Source organism: Octopus sinensis, linkage group LG2, assembly GCF_006345805.1.
Source record: "Octopus sinensis linkage group LG2, ASM634580v1, whole genome shotgun sequence".
NCBI classification, from domain to species: domain Eukaryota; kingdom Metazoa; phylum Mollusca; class Cephalopoda; order Octopoda; family Octopodidae; genus Octopus; species Octopus sinensis.
The window spans coordinates 48,187,083-48,206,260 of NC_042998.1; the positions used below are offsets into that span (position 1 = coordinate 48,187,083).

Here is a 19,178-nt window from a genome sequence, read left to right on the forward strand (position 1 = left end):
TCTCTGCATCACTCTCAAGCCCAGCCTTAACAAATTATAACCACCTTTGCACTTATCAGATTGTTTAACCCTTAAGTGAAAAATTAAATCTTATAGTTATACCCAGTAATAATAAAGAACTTAAAGTACATAATGCTCAGGTGCACTATGACTCATCAGATAAAGTAGGAAAAAGTACATGAACAGTACATAGAATAATGCACAAGAAGTGAACAGTTAAGGGGTCATTAAAAAGATTTGCTATCGTCACCTCAACCCTACTCACTCACCCAGTCCAAACCTCTGTATTACATCACTGATTCTCACTCTACAGCAAAACACATACATCTTTCCCTCTGTACCTTTAATCTCTTGACTAGCACAAAGCCCTACCTCCTCGATACTACTCCACCTCCCAGTGAAGGAGTTTTTGTCTTGCAAGGTACTTACTTGGAGACCTTGTTGGTGCTGATGCCATATAAAAAGCACTGGTGTTGGTGCCACGTAAAAAAGCACCCAATATACTCTGTAAAGTGGCCAGCATTAGGAAGGGCATCCAGCTGTGGGAACCATGCCAAAACAGACAATGAAACTTGGTGAAACTTGGTGAAGTGCATGGCCAGCTCCTATCAAACCATCCAACCCAAGTCAGCATGGAAAATGGATGGATGTATGATGATGATGATTTTTACATGTTAAGAATAGCATTTTGTTGTTGTTGTTGTCAATTTGGACATTTGCATAAAAGTTGTTGAAATCCATGTGTCCATAGTTAGCTATTCAACTGTGAAATGGATGTTAACCATTCAACTGTGAAGTGGGAGTGGCACCTATTTTCCAGTTAAACAGATTTAAGCAAGCAGAGTAATGTACCTTGCCTAGGGCCACAATACAAAGGGTGTAGTAATAGTCTTGTCTCAGCCTCTCTGCTTGATAGATGTAGCTTAGAAATGCAGATTCACACATATACACACACCCAAACAATACATCGACTACACTTAATAAAGGTGCTGGTTTATCTCTGATTATCAAATGGTGTCTCCTCCTGTTACTACTCTTTGGCAGTTTGATTGTTACACGAGAAACTGAGAGAAAAAAATAAAGATAGATAGACAGACAGAAAGGTAAATAGACAAACAGGCTGAGAGAGAGAGAGAGAGAGAGAGAGAGACACACACACATAAATGTGAAAGAGAGGACTTGGAAGGGAGAGACAGGGACTGGGTGGACTGATAGAGCTATGGCCAGCATTGAAGTGAAAGGTTTTATGAACATAGAAGTTGTGAATTGGTAGATACGCAGTCTACTATGCTGTGACTTGTTTGTCTAAACATCAAGTTAGACATTTATTGAGTCTGGATATCAATCACATCTCACCTCCATACCCTCACTGGAACCATTTGCAATAAATGCTAGCCTGTCAGATGTGCAGCAGCATTGGCCTTGACCAGCTGTTACATCATATATATATGCATGCATACATACATATATATATATATATATATATATGCATAAATGTGTGTGTGTATGTATATATGTATATATATTGGAGGGACATCTGTTACATGTCATGCACACTGCTAGGTACTTAGAAAATACAATGTGGAAGATAATTTTCTTTTATGCACAGACACAATACTAGCTTTGGAAAGTGGAGGGTATAGAGAACAGAATTTACTTCAATATTTGATTAGCATTTATGAGTCCAGAAGTTTGAGAGAAAATATCATCTATTAACGGATCAATAAGACACTAGACTTTAGATGCTATAAAATATTCAATTTAGGTTTCATTGACTACATTAGAGTCTATTCTTAAAAAGCATTCTAACATCAACCCAAGATCACACATTTCTGAGAGAGCACAAGAGATGTGTATTATTTTGAAATCAAAAAGTCTGGCCTTTTCAAGGCATGTGCAAAGATCATTCAAATCTTGGAATGTGAATGAGTTTCAAGATCACTTTGATGATATGTACACCAAGTTTCAAGACATCTCATGCTATGAACGCAAGATCAAAGAGGAAATTTATGGACAAAATTCCATCCATCTCCAATACTGTGGCTCTGTGCAGACTCAGTTTTGTAGCCCACTGCATTTGTACTGAACAATTAGTCTTTTCAGATGCAATATTTTGGAGATTTTCATATCCTAATAGAGGACAAAGACCCTTCAATTACACTAATGTTATGGGCAGACAGACATATGAAGTGGGATGGGTTGGAAGGACCTGCTGAAGTTAATGAAAGATACAATGTGAATTAAGGACCTATTGAAGTTAATGGAAGACAGATTACTGGTTTTCATGCAACCATCTTGGCTGCTGTGCTTTGAAGAAGAATAAAAAGAAAGTCATTCTTGGAAAGATCAAACCCAGGAAGTTAAAATGAAAGCAAACAAATACCCCAAAGCATTTCATCTGACACCTTACCAATTCTGTTGTCCAGCAAACATTTAAAGAATATGATTTCCTTTGGCTAGTTAGTAGTCTTTTTAATTTTTTTAATGAAGATGTGTATAGTCAACTGGATAAAAAAACAGAAGGCAATACAAACATTTGAGGAACTTGAACTTAGAATGTGAGAGAGGAAACAGAATATCTTGCACCACTGACATGTACCCTCAGAATCTTTCCTCATTTTTCATTCTTTCTACAAAATCAATAAGAGTCTCATGGCCAGACTACAAACTCATTAGTCGAGTACAGTTGACAACTAGTTCCATTATGCGTTCATATAATTAACCTGTATGTAGGAAAGATTTTGTGGTTTAGTTAAGCTTTCTTTTTCTCTCCAACTACCTGCATTAATAACTGCTTTGCAATTAGGTACTTGTCTCTTTCATAACACATAGCCCTGCTATCTTCATTTTCTTCTCAACAGCTTCTTATTTTGCACTTTCATCACACACTTTAGCATTACACATGTATTTGCTGTTTTGAATCTTCAGAAGTCCATATAAGCAGAAATCATCAACTTCAGATAACTGGAACAGTTAGCAGTAAATTTAAGGCAACACCTGTTTTAATACTCTTCAGTACCTTTAGTGGTAACCACTCTGTTGCAAGTGTTTTCATCCAAGCTCTTGGTCATAAGGTTAGTTCTACCCTTCTCCCACAAATCACAGAAGCTTTGAAAATAGTCAGGAGCATAGTTCATTCTCATTTGACCAATTCATTAACAAAAATCTCATTAAGATAAAGCAACACGAAGTGCACTAGAATAGCATACACTCATAAATTAAGGGCCAATGAAAATGTCGATACCATATTCTTTTATACTTTTCCTATAGATATGTACAATTACTGTCAACATATTTGTTATTAGATTATGAGGTTCATACCTTAACCAATTACTATCATTTCTCAGGAGAGAAGGAGACTTAAATTTATTCAAGCTTTGTCTCTTACAACTCTTGTCTATTTACTAGTATTTCCTACATTGATCCTGAAGAGAGACGATAGCCAAAACTAGTCCAAGTAGAATCTGAACTTAGCATCAAGATATCTGGAAACAAATACTATGAAGAATCAAGACTGATTTTCTACTGCTTCCAACAACACCACCAAAAACAATACCAACAAGAGCACTCAGAGAGTACAAACCTCCACCAAAGCAACACTAATGTCCTCTCAACAATTAGCTGGAGATGATTTTTTAAATGAGAATATCTGAAATAAACTCAACTGCTCTCACAAACGAGAATACTAAAAATGAACCCGACTGCTCTCAAAAATCTTTATATATAAAAGTCAAGTTGTGTGTCTGTCTCCTATGATTTAGATTCCTAACCACTCCCACATTTTGCAGTGCAGTTTAACCAAAAGCGGGTATCTTATAGTCGTGATTCATATTGAGCCCTTCTGGGTATTAGCGCGCGTCAACGATGAGTCTACGATTTAAAAAAAAATTTACCATCATTTTTTTCCATTTTAATGTATTTTTTTCGCTATTATATAAGGGAAGTAACTCTCTAAAAATGTCTACGATGAGTCAACGATTTAAAAAAAAAATTACCATCATTTTTTTTCCATTTTTTGGCTATAACTCTAAAAATGCTTATATAGTTACAAACCGAGCAACGCCGGGCGATACTGCTAGTTAAATATAAAAAAAAAAACAGAAAAATAATCCAGAATCCTTGTCTAGTACCTGATTGATCGCAATGGTAATCATGGAATGTGAAGATGGCTGTAGAAAATTTAGTAACAGTAATAAATAGTTAGTCCTTATTTAATACAAGCCAAAGTTAACAAATTCACCAATCAAAATAGTCTCAAAGGCGGAGGTAATAATAATAAGTTCTACTCTGGAAGTTTTAAATGAATAGCATGACACCATTTGGTTTTCTCTTCCCTTAAATTCTGGACTTCCTTTAGTATTCCTGTTGTTTTAGATCAATGTATATATGTAAGTATACTGTAAAGAGCTAATATGTATGTATAATATATAATATATATATTATAAAAACATGTTAATGTTATTTAATTTCTGAATGGTTTGGCTGCCATTTGTTTATGTAGTTTGATTTCTTTATCCATCAGTTTCTACTAAGGTAGAGACGCGAGTAAAATAATAATGAAATGAAAATGAAACTTTGGAAATAGCCTAAAGGGAGATAATTGAGAAAGACTTGAAAGTCAACATAAGATCATAATCATGTAAAGTAAATATAACAAATAATCCAGAATCCTTGTCTGGTACGAGATCAATCCCAAAATCTAATCGGTTCGCACCAGTCACGAGGCCAAACGTCCCTGAAAGTTTCATCCAAATCCATCCAGTAGTTCTTGAGATATCTTGTCCATGTACAAACACACAAACAAACATGACTGAAAACAATACCTCTGCCTTCGCTAAGGCAGAGGTAATAATTAATACACATTGGTACTAGAAAAATATCAAAAAAACATCTCAAGAGATCATAGCAAAAGAACATTGACGTAATTTTGTGTGAACAGTGAAATTATCAAAGAACTCTGCAATTTAAAGTTAACTGTGTAATCTGCAAGTTACCATAGGATTACATTCTGTTGGTAAGTATTTCTTTATAAGCTGATGTTTTTGTATCATATTATGCAATGAATGAAACTGTAAGTAGACTACTAAGTACAGGGGTACAACATCTGTAAAAAGAATTCAAGGTTTGGTTTCTCTTCCCTGCTGGTTAAAACAGCATATCATGTTGTACAATTTTCACACCCAAATCCACAACTTGGTTTCAGTTTTGCTACAGATATTGCAGGACTTTTCAATACCATTCTATAAAACAGAGCTTCCTGCCTATGTCAAATTACATTGAAACAATATCTACAACCACATAAAGCAAGGCAGAGTAGATTCAAGGGAGATGACTGCAGACATATTTTGTTTCATTGCTAGTAAATATATGTTCATTCTTTATTCACATTCAAAGATTGCAAACCTACAGAGTAATCAATAAATGTGAAAAGTTGGAAACTGTTAGCAACATAATTAATAGAGAGAATGTTAGCAGCATGTCTATTGGAGGTTATTAGAAGCATATCTAATGGTCAGGGAGAGCAACATGCCTAGTGTATTGATGTTAGCAACATGTGAGGGATATGTCTGGTATAGTTTATGGTGATGTAACAGTCAGTAAGTCTTGTGCATTTTTGCTGATAAAGGAATTTTGAATGTGAGGACAGTAGGTAGGTGGTTGAAATTGCACTGTTTTCATAATGAATGTGGCGACCTTCCAAAGATATGATGGATAGTGGTGATAAGAGTCCCCATTATGGCAAGATTTGTGGTGACATGCCAGTAAGTCCATGATGGGCGATGGAGGTAAAGAAGGTTCAGTGTCTATATTGAAGATAATAATGAAGAATTAGAATACTTAGTGTGAAGGTTGGTGAGATTTAGTAGCATTCAGAGTATGCAAGATGATAGTAAAGCTGTCTGTTAAGACAGTATGGTAGTATTAGGTTGGGAATTGAGATTATGTGCAGCAAAGGCAGTACTTTGGAAAATAATGCAGTGTGTGTGTGTGTGCGTGGACACGTGCGCATGTGAATATTTATTTTTTTCAATGGGTTGGATGAAGGAATATGCACATGGCCTCTGCTGCCCTTCCTAGGCTGATGAGAATTACAGTACTAATGTCCCTCTTGAACCTTTATAAGAGTGCCTGCAGGAAAGATATGAGCAGGAAGGGAATTCCAGAAGGCTGGTGTTCTGGAAAGGAAAGACTGGGCTTATAGATTATTGCAAGACCTGGGGTGTTGAACACAACAAGAATATTGGGAGGAAGAGTATCTGGATGGGGGTAATATGAACCTAGCCAGCTTTGAGAGGCAGAAGTCATTATATTAGCAGTAGACAAGATAGAAAAAAGGAGATAGTACAGCTGTGGACCAAGAGCTGGAGGGTCTGTGAATGACTTTATGTTAAACAAACAGATTACCCTTACCTGGATGCAGTCTGGAAAGTGCTCTGCAACTGAGCATTGTGAATAATTGATAATTGGTGAGGGCTGAAGAGAAGGACCAGTCATTGAGATGCAATCCTATCTATGTTAAGGATATGTTGCCTCTCAAATTACAGATGGACTTTCAATTTCTAGTCTTTCACTGAAATATTTCAGCTGAGTGAGTAAACTTAGTAGAGTCCTCCTAAATACTGGATGGATGGAACCACTCCGTCGGATACGACGATGAGGGTTCCGGTTGATCTGAATCAACGAAACAGCCTGCTCGTGAAATTAACGTGTAAGTGGCTGAGCACTCCACAGACACGTGCACCCTTAAGGTAGTTCTCGGGGATATTCAGCGTGACACAGAAAGTGACAAGGCCGGCCCCTTGAAATACAGGTACAACAGAAACAGGAAGTAAGAGTGAGAGAAAGTTGTGGTGAAAGAGTACAGCAGGGATCACCACCATCCCCTGCCGGAGCCTCGTGGAGCTTTTAGGTGTTTTCGCTCAATAAACACTCACAACGCCCGGTCTGGGAATCAAAACCGCGATCCTATGACCGCGAGTCCGCTGCCCTAACCACTGAGCCATTGCGCCTCCACTCCTAAATACTACTACTCAACCAAATATGTTACCTTCTCTCTTAAATAAAGTCTGACAAGCTTGATTGCCAGCCACATGGTTTCAGGTTCAGTCCTACTGCATAGCACCTTGGGCAAGTGTCTTCTACAGTAGCAAATGTCTTGTACTGTCCATTCATTTCCAATATTCCACAAAAACCTGGCCATATTACCTTGCTTCGAAACAGGTAAGAGTTGGCAACAGGAAGGACATTTAGCTGTAGAAAATCTGCCTCAATAAAATCCTATCTGACCCATGACTAACATGCACATACACTTGCACAATGAAAACAAAGCATTTCCCAAACTATCTTCCTCTATTCCACTTGTCACAACACTGTATATACATATTTACCAAATGCAAAATCCTATGCAATTACTTGAAATCACTAACTGACCAGTTATTACAATGTCTCTTCCATTACCTACAAACAGTTTGCTCCTTAACTCATCAAATTCCTCAAATCATTTCTTCATAGGCATTTGTCTTAATCTATAAGAAACACATGACAAGGTTTAACATTTGTTAAGAATGTGAAACGATGTTATGGCATGTGGAGTAGAGAAAGATAGTTAGTGGGGTATTTTCTTGAGTGCAGCCCGCAACTATGACCCCTCTAATTTGATTTAAATTCTAGATCTCACAATCTCTGATCTTTGAAGGCAGCCTCACAAATAGAATAACGAACTGAGTGACACAATACTTGATTTAATACTCCAAGATTTAATACTTGATTTAATACTAATTTATATGTTCAAGATGTCATTTCAGTTTCAGTCCCATTGCACAGTACCTTGAGCAAGTGTCTTCTACTATAGCCCGAAGTAGACCAATGCCTTGTGAGTCAGATAGAAACTGCAGATAGCAACTGGTAGATAGAAATGGCATTGAAGACTATTATATATATATATATATATCTTATGTGGGCATGTGGCATGCTGCTTGACCACCAGTGTGGTTTGTTTCCATCACTATAACTTAATGATCCAACAAAAGAGACTGACAGAATAAGTACCAGACTTAAAATAAGAACTGAGGTCTATTTAATAAAACCTTCAAGATAGTGCAATAGCATGGCCACAGTCCAATTACAGGAACAAGTAAGAGGTAAAAAATTTACTGACAATAGTAGTCAATTTTTTGATGACTAATTTTAGTATTATAAAGGGCAGGAGTGGAGAAAATCCTGGAATTTTTATTACAAAGAATTAATTAGAGAATACAATGGAGAATAAGTCAGACCTTTAGTAATATAATGGAAACGGTGGACATGTTTCAGTCTAACAGAACCTTATCAGTGAAGCATAGTGTAACTGTTACTGAGATGTTACACAATTAGAGAAATAGATAGGAATTCCATGAAAAAACAGAGAATGGTTTAAATATTAGAAAGAATGACAAGGAAAGAAGCACAAAAACATAACAGTAAAGTGGCTACCAGTATAAGTGATGTGGTAAAGCAAGAAACTTTTCAAAGGACTCATATATAATTAACTGTTATTCATAGAATATATACGAGGAGGAGTCAAAAGGTAATGCTATTTTGTTTAGGACAGGTATAATTACCAATACAGGAACATGTATCATACATCGAAATGCAGCTGGCCCTCTGTGGATCACATCCCCATTTCTCAACATAGTCACCGTTTTTCTCAATAGCAATGTTCCACTTTCGAATGAGAGCATGTATCCCTGCCCCGTAAAATGCTGTTGACTGTTCTTTGAGCCACTTCTTCACTACAGTTTTCACTTCCTCGTCACTGGAATAATGCTTGCCTCTCAAACTCTCTTTCATGGGGCCGAAGAGATGATAGTTCAGTGACGATGATAGTCCAGTGATGAGGAAGTGAAAACTGTAGTGAAGAAGTGGCTCAAAGAACAGTCAACAGAATTTTACGGAGCAGAGACACATGCTCTCATTCGAAGGTGGAACATTGCTATTGAGAGAAATGGTGACTATGTTGAGAAGTAGAGATGTGATTCACAGAGGACCAGCTTCATTTTGATGTATGATACATGTTCCTGTGTTGGTAATTATACCTGTCCTAAACAGAACGGCATTTTTGACTCACCCTCGTACTTTCAAAAACTTATTTTAAAAAAATATCTTCGATACAAACAAAATGTACAAGTCTGGTTATAATTTAATTAGGTGATAATTTAATATGATATTCAACAGGATTCTTAACTTAAAAAGAATATAAAATTTAATATAAGTAGAAGCCCAAATTTAGAAAAAGAAAAATAGTGCATGATATATTTAGAATGGAGTGACTACTAATAAAGAAAATGATTGGTTGAGTTTCTTTTTCCAAACAATTTTCTAATTTTATGGACATATAGAAAATGTGCTGTGAATAGAAAACATGATTTGCTTGATATTTTATCAAAAGTCAAATTTATCATGTTTTTTAAGGTACGTAGCCTAGCAAGTACAGCAATAAAAAAATTTCAGAAATCTAGATATAAAAGGGTGGTCTAAAACTTGCAACATATAAATATATATTGGGAGTTTCAAATATATATATATGTACATTTCAACACGTGGAACCATAATTCCCAACATGTTTTTCTCTCTCTCTCTCTGTTATGTTAAACTGTTGTGTGTCTAAATTTGGCCAAATGCATTTTTTCAATAGATAATTTTGTTTGCAATAGCCAGAACTTTTGGTCAAATTAGCATATCTCCAGCTGCTTCAGATGAAAATTAACAAAGTGTAGTACAATGGTTGAGCATTTTTCAAAAGTGTAGTAAGCCCCACAAACAACAGTTTTGCAAAAATATTTCTGGCTGAAAATATCATATATGCATGGAGTTAAGATTTTATGCACCCAACAAAGAATTATTGTTAAGCTGAAACTGTTGCTAATGTAAAAAGAAAAGGAATGGAGAAACTATTTTTTTGTTTTCTAAAAAAGCAAAGTTTTAGACTTATGACACTTTTGCATAATAGCAACAATATATATATATATATAAACATACATTATCAATCAATATACGATAACATTTCACTTTGAGCTTAACTTGATGTGCAGTTTTAATATTTTCAAATTTAATTATACATTAGATAACACAATAAACAAAACGTTTGTGTTTTCATATAATAAAACAGTTACTTACCACTGCTGAGCTTCTGGAATAATGTCATCAAATACAACATATATCATTGCACCAGCAGCAAAAGCCAGTGCATAAGGAAGTAATGGTTCAGCAATTGATACTGCCAGAACACCAAAGAGTCCAGCTAAGGGTTCTACCATACCGCTTAGCTGACCATACCTGCATGATGAAATACAATTAGAATGACATAATTAGCATTGTGGTTGTGAATGAAGACAATAAAGAGCATAATAGCATATCATTCCTTGATACACAATAGTTTATAACAGTTGATTTCAACCCCACTTTCGACCATATGTGAATTACGAGTTTATCATGTGTGCAGACCTTATTTCAGCCAATCAGAAGTTATTGTTCACATGACAGTCTGGCAGCAATCACTAGAACGTTCTATGAACAGAGACTACAAATACAGCATTTTTAGTGAGAAAAAAGTAGAGTAAGCTCAGACCCCAGTGAGTTCGGTTTGGGATGAAATTCTCTCTCAATCATAGCTGTTTTCACAGCTCTATACTCAAACCAGCATGATAGTACCAATAGCTGTTTTCACACCTCTATACTCAACACAGAGACGGATGAAAAATCAACATGGCCACATGAATAGGCATCAATATGAAAAATCTGCCTAATTATTGAATTTCTGTTGAAGAACCTCAGCACCAGTAGAACACGATGTTCACACATAAGGTTGACTCTGTCTATACTGCATGAACGCCTTGTAATAACATAGCAATGAATGATATATATAAACTGACAAGTTTTCCATCACAACCATGCTACAATTTCATACAGCCATTGATGGGGTTTATTTTTTAATTAAAAAAGTGAGAGAGAAACCTTCCTCCTTAATTATGTAGATCGATCATAGAGATAGGGGATAATGTTTTCAGTAGGTTCCCCAAGTTATTCTACTTCTAAAAGAAAGAAAATAAAATAGTTAAGCAGTATTCTGTTTATAGCATTTGTAAGCTTTCATTGAGAAGATTAATAAATGTATATATTATCTGTACTCTCTAACCTATCGATGTGCTGAATTTCTGAATGAATGATAACGTTGGCTCAATTGACTAACAGTTAATAATAAAATCATTTGCACTTTATTAATCTATGATTCATTAAACAGTTTGCCAAGTGTCATCAATCGTTAACCCAGTGGATCTATTTCATAAACATTAATAATTTTTTATTCGTAAGTCATCAGTAAAATTATTTAACACTAATCATTGACTCACTAAATTATCATTCTGTTATTAATTAATATATCACGAGCTATTTTATCAAATATAAACAATGTAAGAAAGGTAACTCCCAATGACTATTTATTACCTCCCTTGGGTAAAATATTCTGTTTTGATTTCAGTTTAAGGCAAAACGTATGAGAAAAAGAAATTTTCTAATTGACTCTATAATAGAATATTGATTGTTTTTTTGTTTACACAGGCATTGAGCCATAAATTCTATCTTAATTTTATCGATACCCAGAAGAATGAAAACCAATGCAGATCTCGGTGTGATTTGATTACGGTTCGTTGAGCGTCCATAACTAAATGCAGGTGTTACATTTTCTCCGCTGCTAGACGACCTTTGTCAATCCACCACCCTTGACTTCCGAATAAAATATTACTGATATTTATCGCTACCAATGAGATGAAAGACAAAGATTTTTTTTCCCCCGGCAGACTGTGAACTGAGAATGAAGTCGATTGAAACGAAATACTGCTTTTTTTTTATTACGTAATCCATCATCTCCGATGCTCAACTTCCGTAAACTACTGATCTCCCCTCATAAGTTGTAACATCAACATTAAAGAAGATGATTAAGGCGCAAAGCTGACAGAATCGTTAGCATGCCGGGCAAAATGCTTAGCGACATTTCATCAGTCCTTACATTCCGAGTTCAAATTCCGCCAAAGTCGACTTTGCCTTTCATCCTTTCAGGGTCGATAAAATAAGTACTAGTTGAGCAGTGGGGTCGATGTAACCGACTCAACCCCTCCCTCGAAATAGCTGGCCATGTAGCAAAAATTGAAATTATCATTAAAAGAGATGATTATATTTCATTCAATAGAATGAAATAAATTACACTTACTTAATTTGATTAAATCTGAAACAATGAAAGTTGACAGTAGTATATTAACTGAGCTGGCGGAGGCGCAATGGCCCAGTGGTTAGGGCAGCGGACTCGCGGTCGTAGGATCGCGGTTTCGATTCCCAGACCGGGCGTTGTGAGTGTTTATTGAGCGAAAACACCTAAAGCTCCACGAGGCTCCGGCAGGGATGGTGGTGATCCCTGCTGTACTCTTTCACCACAACTTTCTCTCACTCTTACTTCCTGTTTCTGTTGTACCTGTATTTCAAAGGGTCGGCCTTGTCACTCTCTGTGTCACGCTGAATCTCCCTGAGAACTACGTTAAGGGTACACGTGTCTGTGGAGTGCTGTCACTTACACGTTAATTTCACGAGCAGGCTGTTCCGTTGATCAGATCAACCGGAAACCTCGTCGTCGTAACCGACGGAGTGCTTCCATTAACTGAGCTGGACACATACACTAAACGCTTTTTCTATATTTAATCCATTCTTTGTTCTGCTTACTCGATCTGAAATCTATACAAATGTAGGGATTCAAACCCCAAATGCAAGATATTCAGTTAAGGATTCTGAGTGAGCCACCACAGTTTCATGTGATTGATCTATAAATAAACCAATCAGTGTGAAGCTGTGGGATGGCATGGCTTACACAGATGATCTAAAATTCACTTCCTTTTCAAGTCTGGCACTTAACTCAGCCAGAAGGCCTCGGGCATTTGCACAGACGGCCTCAGGCATTCACAGTCCAACTTGGGCCCTCACAGCTTTGATTGGATCACCTCAGGCTCTCAGACAAACCACCTAGATGACTCCAGACACTTACGATGTACCACAACTATCCTTCTACAAGCCACAGTGTAATTCTCTCCTCCCAGTCGGTGGTTACATTATCAGCATCTTTCTTCTATAAACAGCTGATGAAGTAAATCATCTCCAGCAATAAATATGTTAAAAGTTAAAATTCCATGAGCTGCTTTATTAATTATATGCACAACCATCTAACCACACTATGATGATCTTCAACAATACAACACCAGTAACAAGCTACCACCACAGCAACAATGACCATGCAATATCACAAGTGTAAATTTCTATTTGGTTAACATTGCCAACTGGATAATATAACAAAGACCAGTACCAAGGTATGGGCCACTTTGTGCCAGTATTAAAATATGTACCCCTTCTATCAGTCTCAGAGAGTGTACCCTTTCTCTATCATTTTTCTTTTCTTTTTTTCTTTATTGCCCACAAGGAGCTAAATAGGGGACAAACAAGGACAGACAAAGGGATTAAGTCGATTACATCGACCCCAGTGCGTAACTGGTATTTAATTTATCAACCCTGAAAGGATGAAAGGCAAAGGCAATCTCGGTGGAATTTGAACTCAGGATGTAATGGCAGACGAAATACTGCTAAGCATTTTGCCTGGTGTGCTAACATTTCCGCCAGCTTGCCGACTTTCTCTATCTTATTATGCAACTTCCTCCAGCTACCATCCTATTTTACAGCAGCTGAAAAATGCAGCTGAATAATTTTAATAATTAATTGCACACAAGAATTCTATAACTTTATGCTCATATATCAACAAATAAAATTGTTACTTGACAAAATTTTAAATATTTCTCTTGCCAAATAATGTGACAAGTGTTAACACCAAAAGGCCCTATCCAGTCTATCCTAGCTGCCCACCAACCTCTATCTTCCTGTAAACCAGAAATGATCTTGCTTGCTCTCCTCGTTGGTAAAATTTGAAATTTTTAATTGGATTAAGAAATTTTGCCCAAGGGATGTCTGTGTGGTAAGAAGCTTACTTCCAAACTACATGGTTCTGGGTTCATGGCTCTTTGGGTAAGTGTCTTCTACTAAAGCTTTGGGCCTTGTGAGTGAATTTGGTTGATGGAAACTGAAAGCAGCCCATCATGTGCGTGTATGTGTGTGTGTATGTGTGTGTGTGTGTGTGTGTGTTTGTCCCCCACCACTGCTTCACAATCAGTTTTGGTGAGTTTACACTTTGGCAAACGAGACCAATAAAATAAGCACAAGGCTTAAAAAAAAAAGTAGGAGGACCAATTCATTTGACTAAAAAATTCTTCAAGCATGGTCACAGTGTAATGACTGAAATGAGTAAGATAAAAAAGATGTTCAGAGTCAGAGTAATGAAAGCCCATCCAATCATCACTCCAACCCCTGATTTCAGAGCTCAGGTAATTTACCTAGATTGCTTTGTGCATAGCAGCAACTCTGAATATTAATATTACAGCATCAAAATAAATAAAAAAAATAAAACACAGAAAACTTTTAATATTCTAATAAATATTGAAGTAATGAAGAACAAAAACATAAAAACTTCTTACCAGAAAGCTTTCAACATTGAAAAGCCAGCACCACGTAAGGGCAAGCTAACAGCTAAACCTTCAGGAAAATTCTGTATTCCAATACCTATAGCCAAGTTTCTGAAATAAAAAAAGTTAAACAAAAATCACATAAAATAAACAAATTGAAGAGAAACCTGAAAACTATTTAGATAAGCTGATAATGTTTAATGATGGTGAAATACAAACCTTATTTCCAAGAAAGCTGTATCTCTCTCTCTCTCTCTCTCTCTCTCTCTCTCTCTCACACACACACATTTCCCCTGAATAATACAATCTCTTATCTATCTACAGTTTATTATTTTGCTACTCTTCTGTTTGAGTTCAAACCAAAGTCGACTTTGCCTTTCATTTTTTACTATTCTTTTACATTGGGATCGATAAAATAAGAACCAATTGAGAACTGGGGTTGATGTAATCAACAATGCCATTCCACTCCAAACTTCAAGCCCTGTGCCTATTGTAGAGAAGATTCTTCTTCTACTATTTACCTTTTCTGCACTACCACACAACACTTTGTCTCACCTGAGCCTCTTCTATTTCTCATCATTTTTTTCCCTTCAACTCATATTTATCATTGACCATGCCTTTATAACTGTTCACCATTTACTGCATTAACCTCTTTCCCATCACTAACTGTCACTCACCTCCTACTCACTGGCAAACTTTCCCTATCTACCCTTCCTGATCTTCTGTCTCTATTCTCTCTTTTCCTCACCTTCTTGTACCTTTAAGATATATGCTGATACTTCATTACCACCATCTCTATCTGTCTTTCCAGCTACTCCCACCCATCCACTCTTATATAATGTAGCCATTTAGCTCCCCTACAGCAAGAAACTTGTTCCCATATCTCTATCATATTTTAGCCTCTCAACAGCATGCATAACACTACCCCATCTCTCTCTGCTACATTTTTATTCAGGCAAAGGGGTAAACTCACTAGTGCTGGTACCCAACAAAATGCATCCAGTAGACTTTGTAAATCAGTTGATATAGTGAAGGGCATCAAGCTATAGAAACCATGCCAAAGTAGATATCGGAGCTTGATGCAGTTCTTTGAATTGTTGGATCCTGTCAAACCATCAAAACATTCAACCTATGCCAGTATGGAAGATGGACATAAATTTAAAGTTAAAAATTATGTTGAGTAGGGTCAGTATCTTAAATCGCCTCTTATGAAAGTCTTATATTTCAAACATTTTCAAATTCACATGAGTAAGACTCTTGGTTTCCATTTTGAGGTAAATAGATTCAGTTTTGTGCAAATGCTGATTGTAAAAGGTTCAAATGTGCCCCTTAAATGGAGTAATTCTCATTCATATTTTGGACAGTGGCATTTTACCTTTCAATTCTATCTTTCCCTTCTTCTTAATAGCCACTGTCAATAGTCTCTTCCCTCTCTCTTTTCCCTTTACCATTTCTCATCCCAAGAATTGTCACCTACTCTATCATCTATTTTACTTCAATTATAGGGACCAACTGAAGCCCTTGCAGGCTACAATACAATCTTCATTAGTTTTTGTGCTACGAGAAAGTTCCACTACAGCAAGAAACCTGTTCTTGACCCTCTAATATACTTTAGCCTCTCAATAGCAAGCATAAACCAGCCCCACCTCTCTACTAAAGTTCCACATAATCAAAAAGGTGAACTCACTAATGCTGGTGCCTTCAAAAAACAAAAACACTCAGTAATCTCTGCTTACTAAATTTTTATGCAGCAGGCATTCCTAAGTAATTTCTCCCAGTCAGTCTGTAAAAATTATCATGTCACTGGAATTTATATTCACTCTAATCCTTCTAAGATTTGGCATTATTAGTTACACTATACTACAGTGATGAGGTGTAATAAGGTTGATTGATACATGTTCAAATTTGTCACTGTTTTGCTAACGATGAGACTCACTCTCCTGCTTTTTAAAAATCTTTTTTAGAAGGGAAAGCAATGCCCATAGTCCTTTACAGAGTCTCCAAGACTGGTAGGAGGTATACTAAACCAACAAAAGGGTCCAGTTGCTTGCCAAAGACTCGACCCTGCTGAAGTTAACTAAGGTATCATATGATGGTGTTAAATATGGTGACAGATTAAGTCTGTTACCAATGTAGGCCATGGTGGGATTTGAATTCTTTATTTAATCTACTTAAATTCAGGGTTATCTCCCCTGCCTTTCTTGTTCTTAATTAGTATTTGAGATGATATTTCTTCGCCTCACTAAGAGTGTCATTTTAATTAATTAAATTCCTTGGCTTACTACATTATGTACATTAGTACCCCTTTTACTAAGTCTAATGGATTCTTCTCTTTAGAACTTTCTTGCTGTAAATTATTTCGACTAATTGCACTCACATCTTTTGCTTTAGTATTGCCCCTCGTGAACATAAACATTTCAAACTTCCTACTTATCTACACAACCTCGTCAATGAGACTGCAACACTCCACTCTTCACATCCATACACCAGTTTTATTCAAACCATTAGGCTTTCTCATCACAGAAAACTTCCATGAACCATGAGTCACACCCTGCTATTCAATAAGAACTCTGGCCGAAATAAGATTAAGATTAATGTAAAAAATAAATAACACTGAAGCAAAGTAACACCAAATATATAGTGCGTGTGTTTTTATTGGCTAAACTGGCAAAATGACCATTCCAAAATACAACAATATTATAATATTGTTCTTGTATAAAAAAAAAAAAGTACTGTAAATCAGTTGTTTAAAGAATAAACTGCAAATGTTGAAGATTCTTTACAGTTTCTGTACAAAGTCAGCCTTCATTGAAGCAGACATTCCAGTCATGACCATTCCATCATTTTTTTCCCAAACATAGCATATCCCAAACTACATTACCCATTGTGGCTTATTGTGTGTGCGTGTGTGTATGTGTGAGAGAGAGAGAGAGAAAGAGAGTTCACAACATGTTACCACTTGTTAGTTCTGAGGTTGTTATTTATCAGGTCTTTTCATTGTCTTGCATAACATTTTATTTTTATTCTGACAATCTACCTCATTGTAGCGGTGCCTTGATTTTATGAACGTTTGCTCTCCAGAGAGTCACACATCATTTCTACCAGAAGCCTTAACTTGTCCCACTATTACGCAAATGGGACAAACTTACAAAAAACTATTGTTCTACACCAGCAGGAAAAAATTATCAAACAGACAAAGAAACTACCACCACCACCACCACCATGACAAAAACAAGTAAAGAAAAATATACATACCTTGCACTTTCAAATGTTGCAGATTTGCTTTTGCCAATTGCACCAAAGCCTACTCCAACTGCAAGACCCTCTGGTGAAAGAAATGAAATAATAGGTTTTTAAAAGCTATCAGACTTCAACAAAAGAAGTTAAAATTTTTAAATGTGGCCCAATAAAACAACTTAATTCAGCAAACACCTAGGTGCTGGCATGGCTGTGTGGTAAGAAGCTTGCTTCCCAACCAAATGGCTCCAGGTTCAGTCCCACTGCATGTTACCTTCGGCAAGTAGCCTCTACTATAGCTTTGGGCTGACCAAAACCTCATGAGTGGATTTGGTAGACAGAAACTGAAAGAAGCCCATCATATATATATATATATATGTGACTTCTTAGTCTGTATTTGACTCCCATCACAGCTTGATAACTGGTGTTGATGTGTTTATGTACCCATAACTTAGAGGTTTGGAAAAGGAGACCAATAGAATAAATGACACGCTTAAAAAAAAGAAGCTCTGAGGTCAATACATTTGACTAAAATAAATTCAAGGTGGTGCCCCAGCATGGCCACAGTCTAATGACTGAAACATGTAAAAGATAAAGGATAAAAAAACTCCTATCCAAACTCACTTCTGTTCATCTATGGGTAATCTTATATGAACTTTGTTATTCCATCTGTTGCTAATTCATTTATGTTGAGTTTCTTCCTTAGTTTTTCTCATTCATACCTTTGAGCAATTTACTCATTGAGCAGTAATTTCTTGTTAGTAAAAGACAGAAGAATCCAAGAAAGAAATCAATTGGAACTGTACCTGGAATGTTATGAATTGTTACAGCAACAATCAACAGTAAAATTCTCTTCCAGCTTGCTGCAGCTGATGCTGCTTCCAGACTTTCAGTCAAAGTATCTTTTCTATCCCCTGTACCTTGTAGGGGTTCCTGGATGTTGTTAGTTTTTAATAGCTGCCCTTGATCACCTGTAACCATGCGTCGACGTTGAAATGGCATGTGCTGGAAGTCTTCTATTTGAATAGTAGAATCTTGAAATATAGCAGAGTAAAAAATACAATGATAAATCAGTAAATGAAATGAGATTGGTTTCCTAAAATAATGGAAATTTCTATGTGCGATTTTTTTTTTTTTTTAGCTTCTAACATTATCCTTTTTATATCAACCCATTTCTGCCAAATGACAAATTAAGAGTACTGGCCCTGGGAGAGTTATCTTATTGATTTTGAGATTGTATTATAAGTCTAATAACAAGGCATTGAAAACTTTCACATCATTTAAATACTGTTCTATATATGAAAACAAGGAAATGCAAATTTGAGCGCAAACGTTTTGGCCTAGTTAGCTAACCTG

General features: G+C 36.3%; 1 protein-coding gene across 6 annotated transcripts in view; it reads right to left on the minus strand.

Annotated features, from left to right (window-relative positions):
• The window catches only part of LOC115232566 (zinc transporter ZIP11), a 166,291-nt gene that overhangs the window by 94,443 nt on the left and 52,670 nt on the right, over positions 1-19,178 (minus strand). For 4 of the 6 annotated variants that reach the window (XM_036513093.1, XM_029802527.2, XM_036513108.1 and 1 more), the window contains 4 exons: positions 18,629-18,856; positions 17,841-17,910; positions 14,598-14,696; positions 10,156-10,314 (listed from right to left, as the gene is read on the minus strand). In XM_036513093.1, the coding sequence (XP_036368986.1) occupies positions 10,156-10,314; positions 14,598-14,696; positions 17,841-17,910; positions 18,629-18,856 (556 nt within the window). The remainder of the gene's footprint in view (positions 1-10,155; positions 10,315-14,597; positions 14,697-17,840; positions 17,911-18,628; positions 18,857-19,178) is intronic. The other 2 variants (XM_029802528.2, XM_029802530.2) reach the window with 1 other exon arrangement.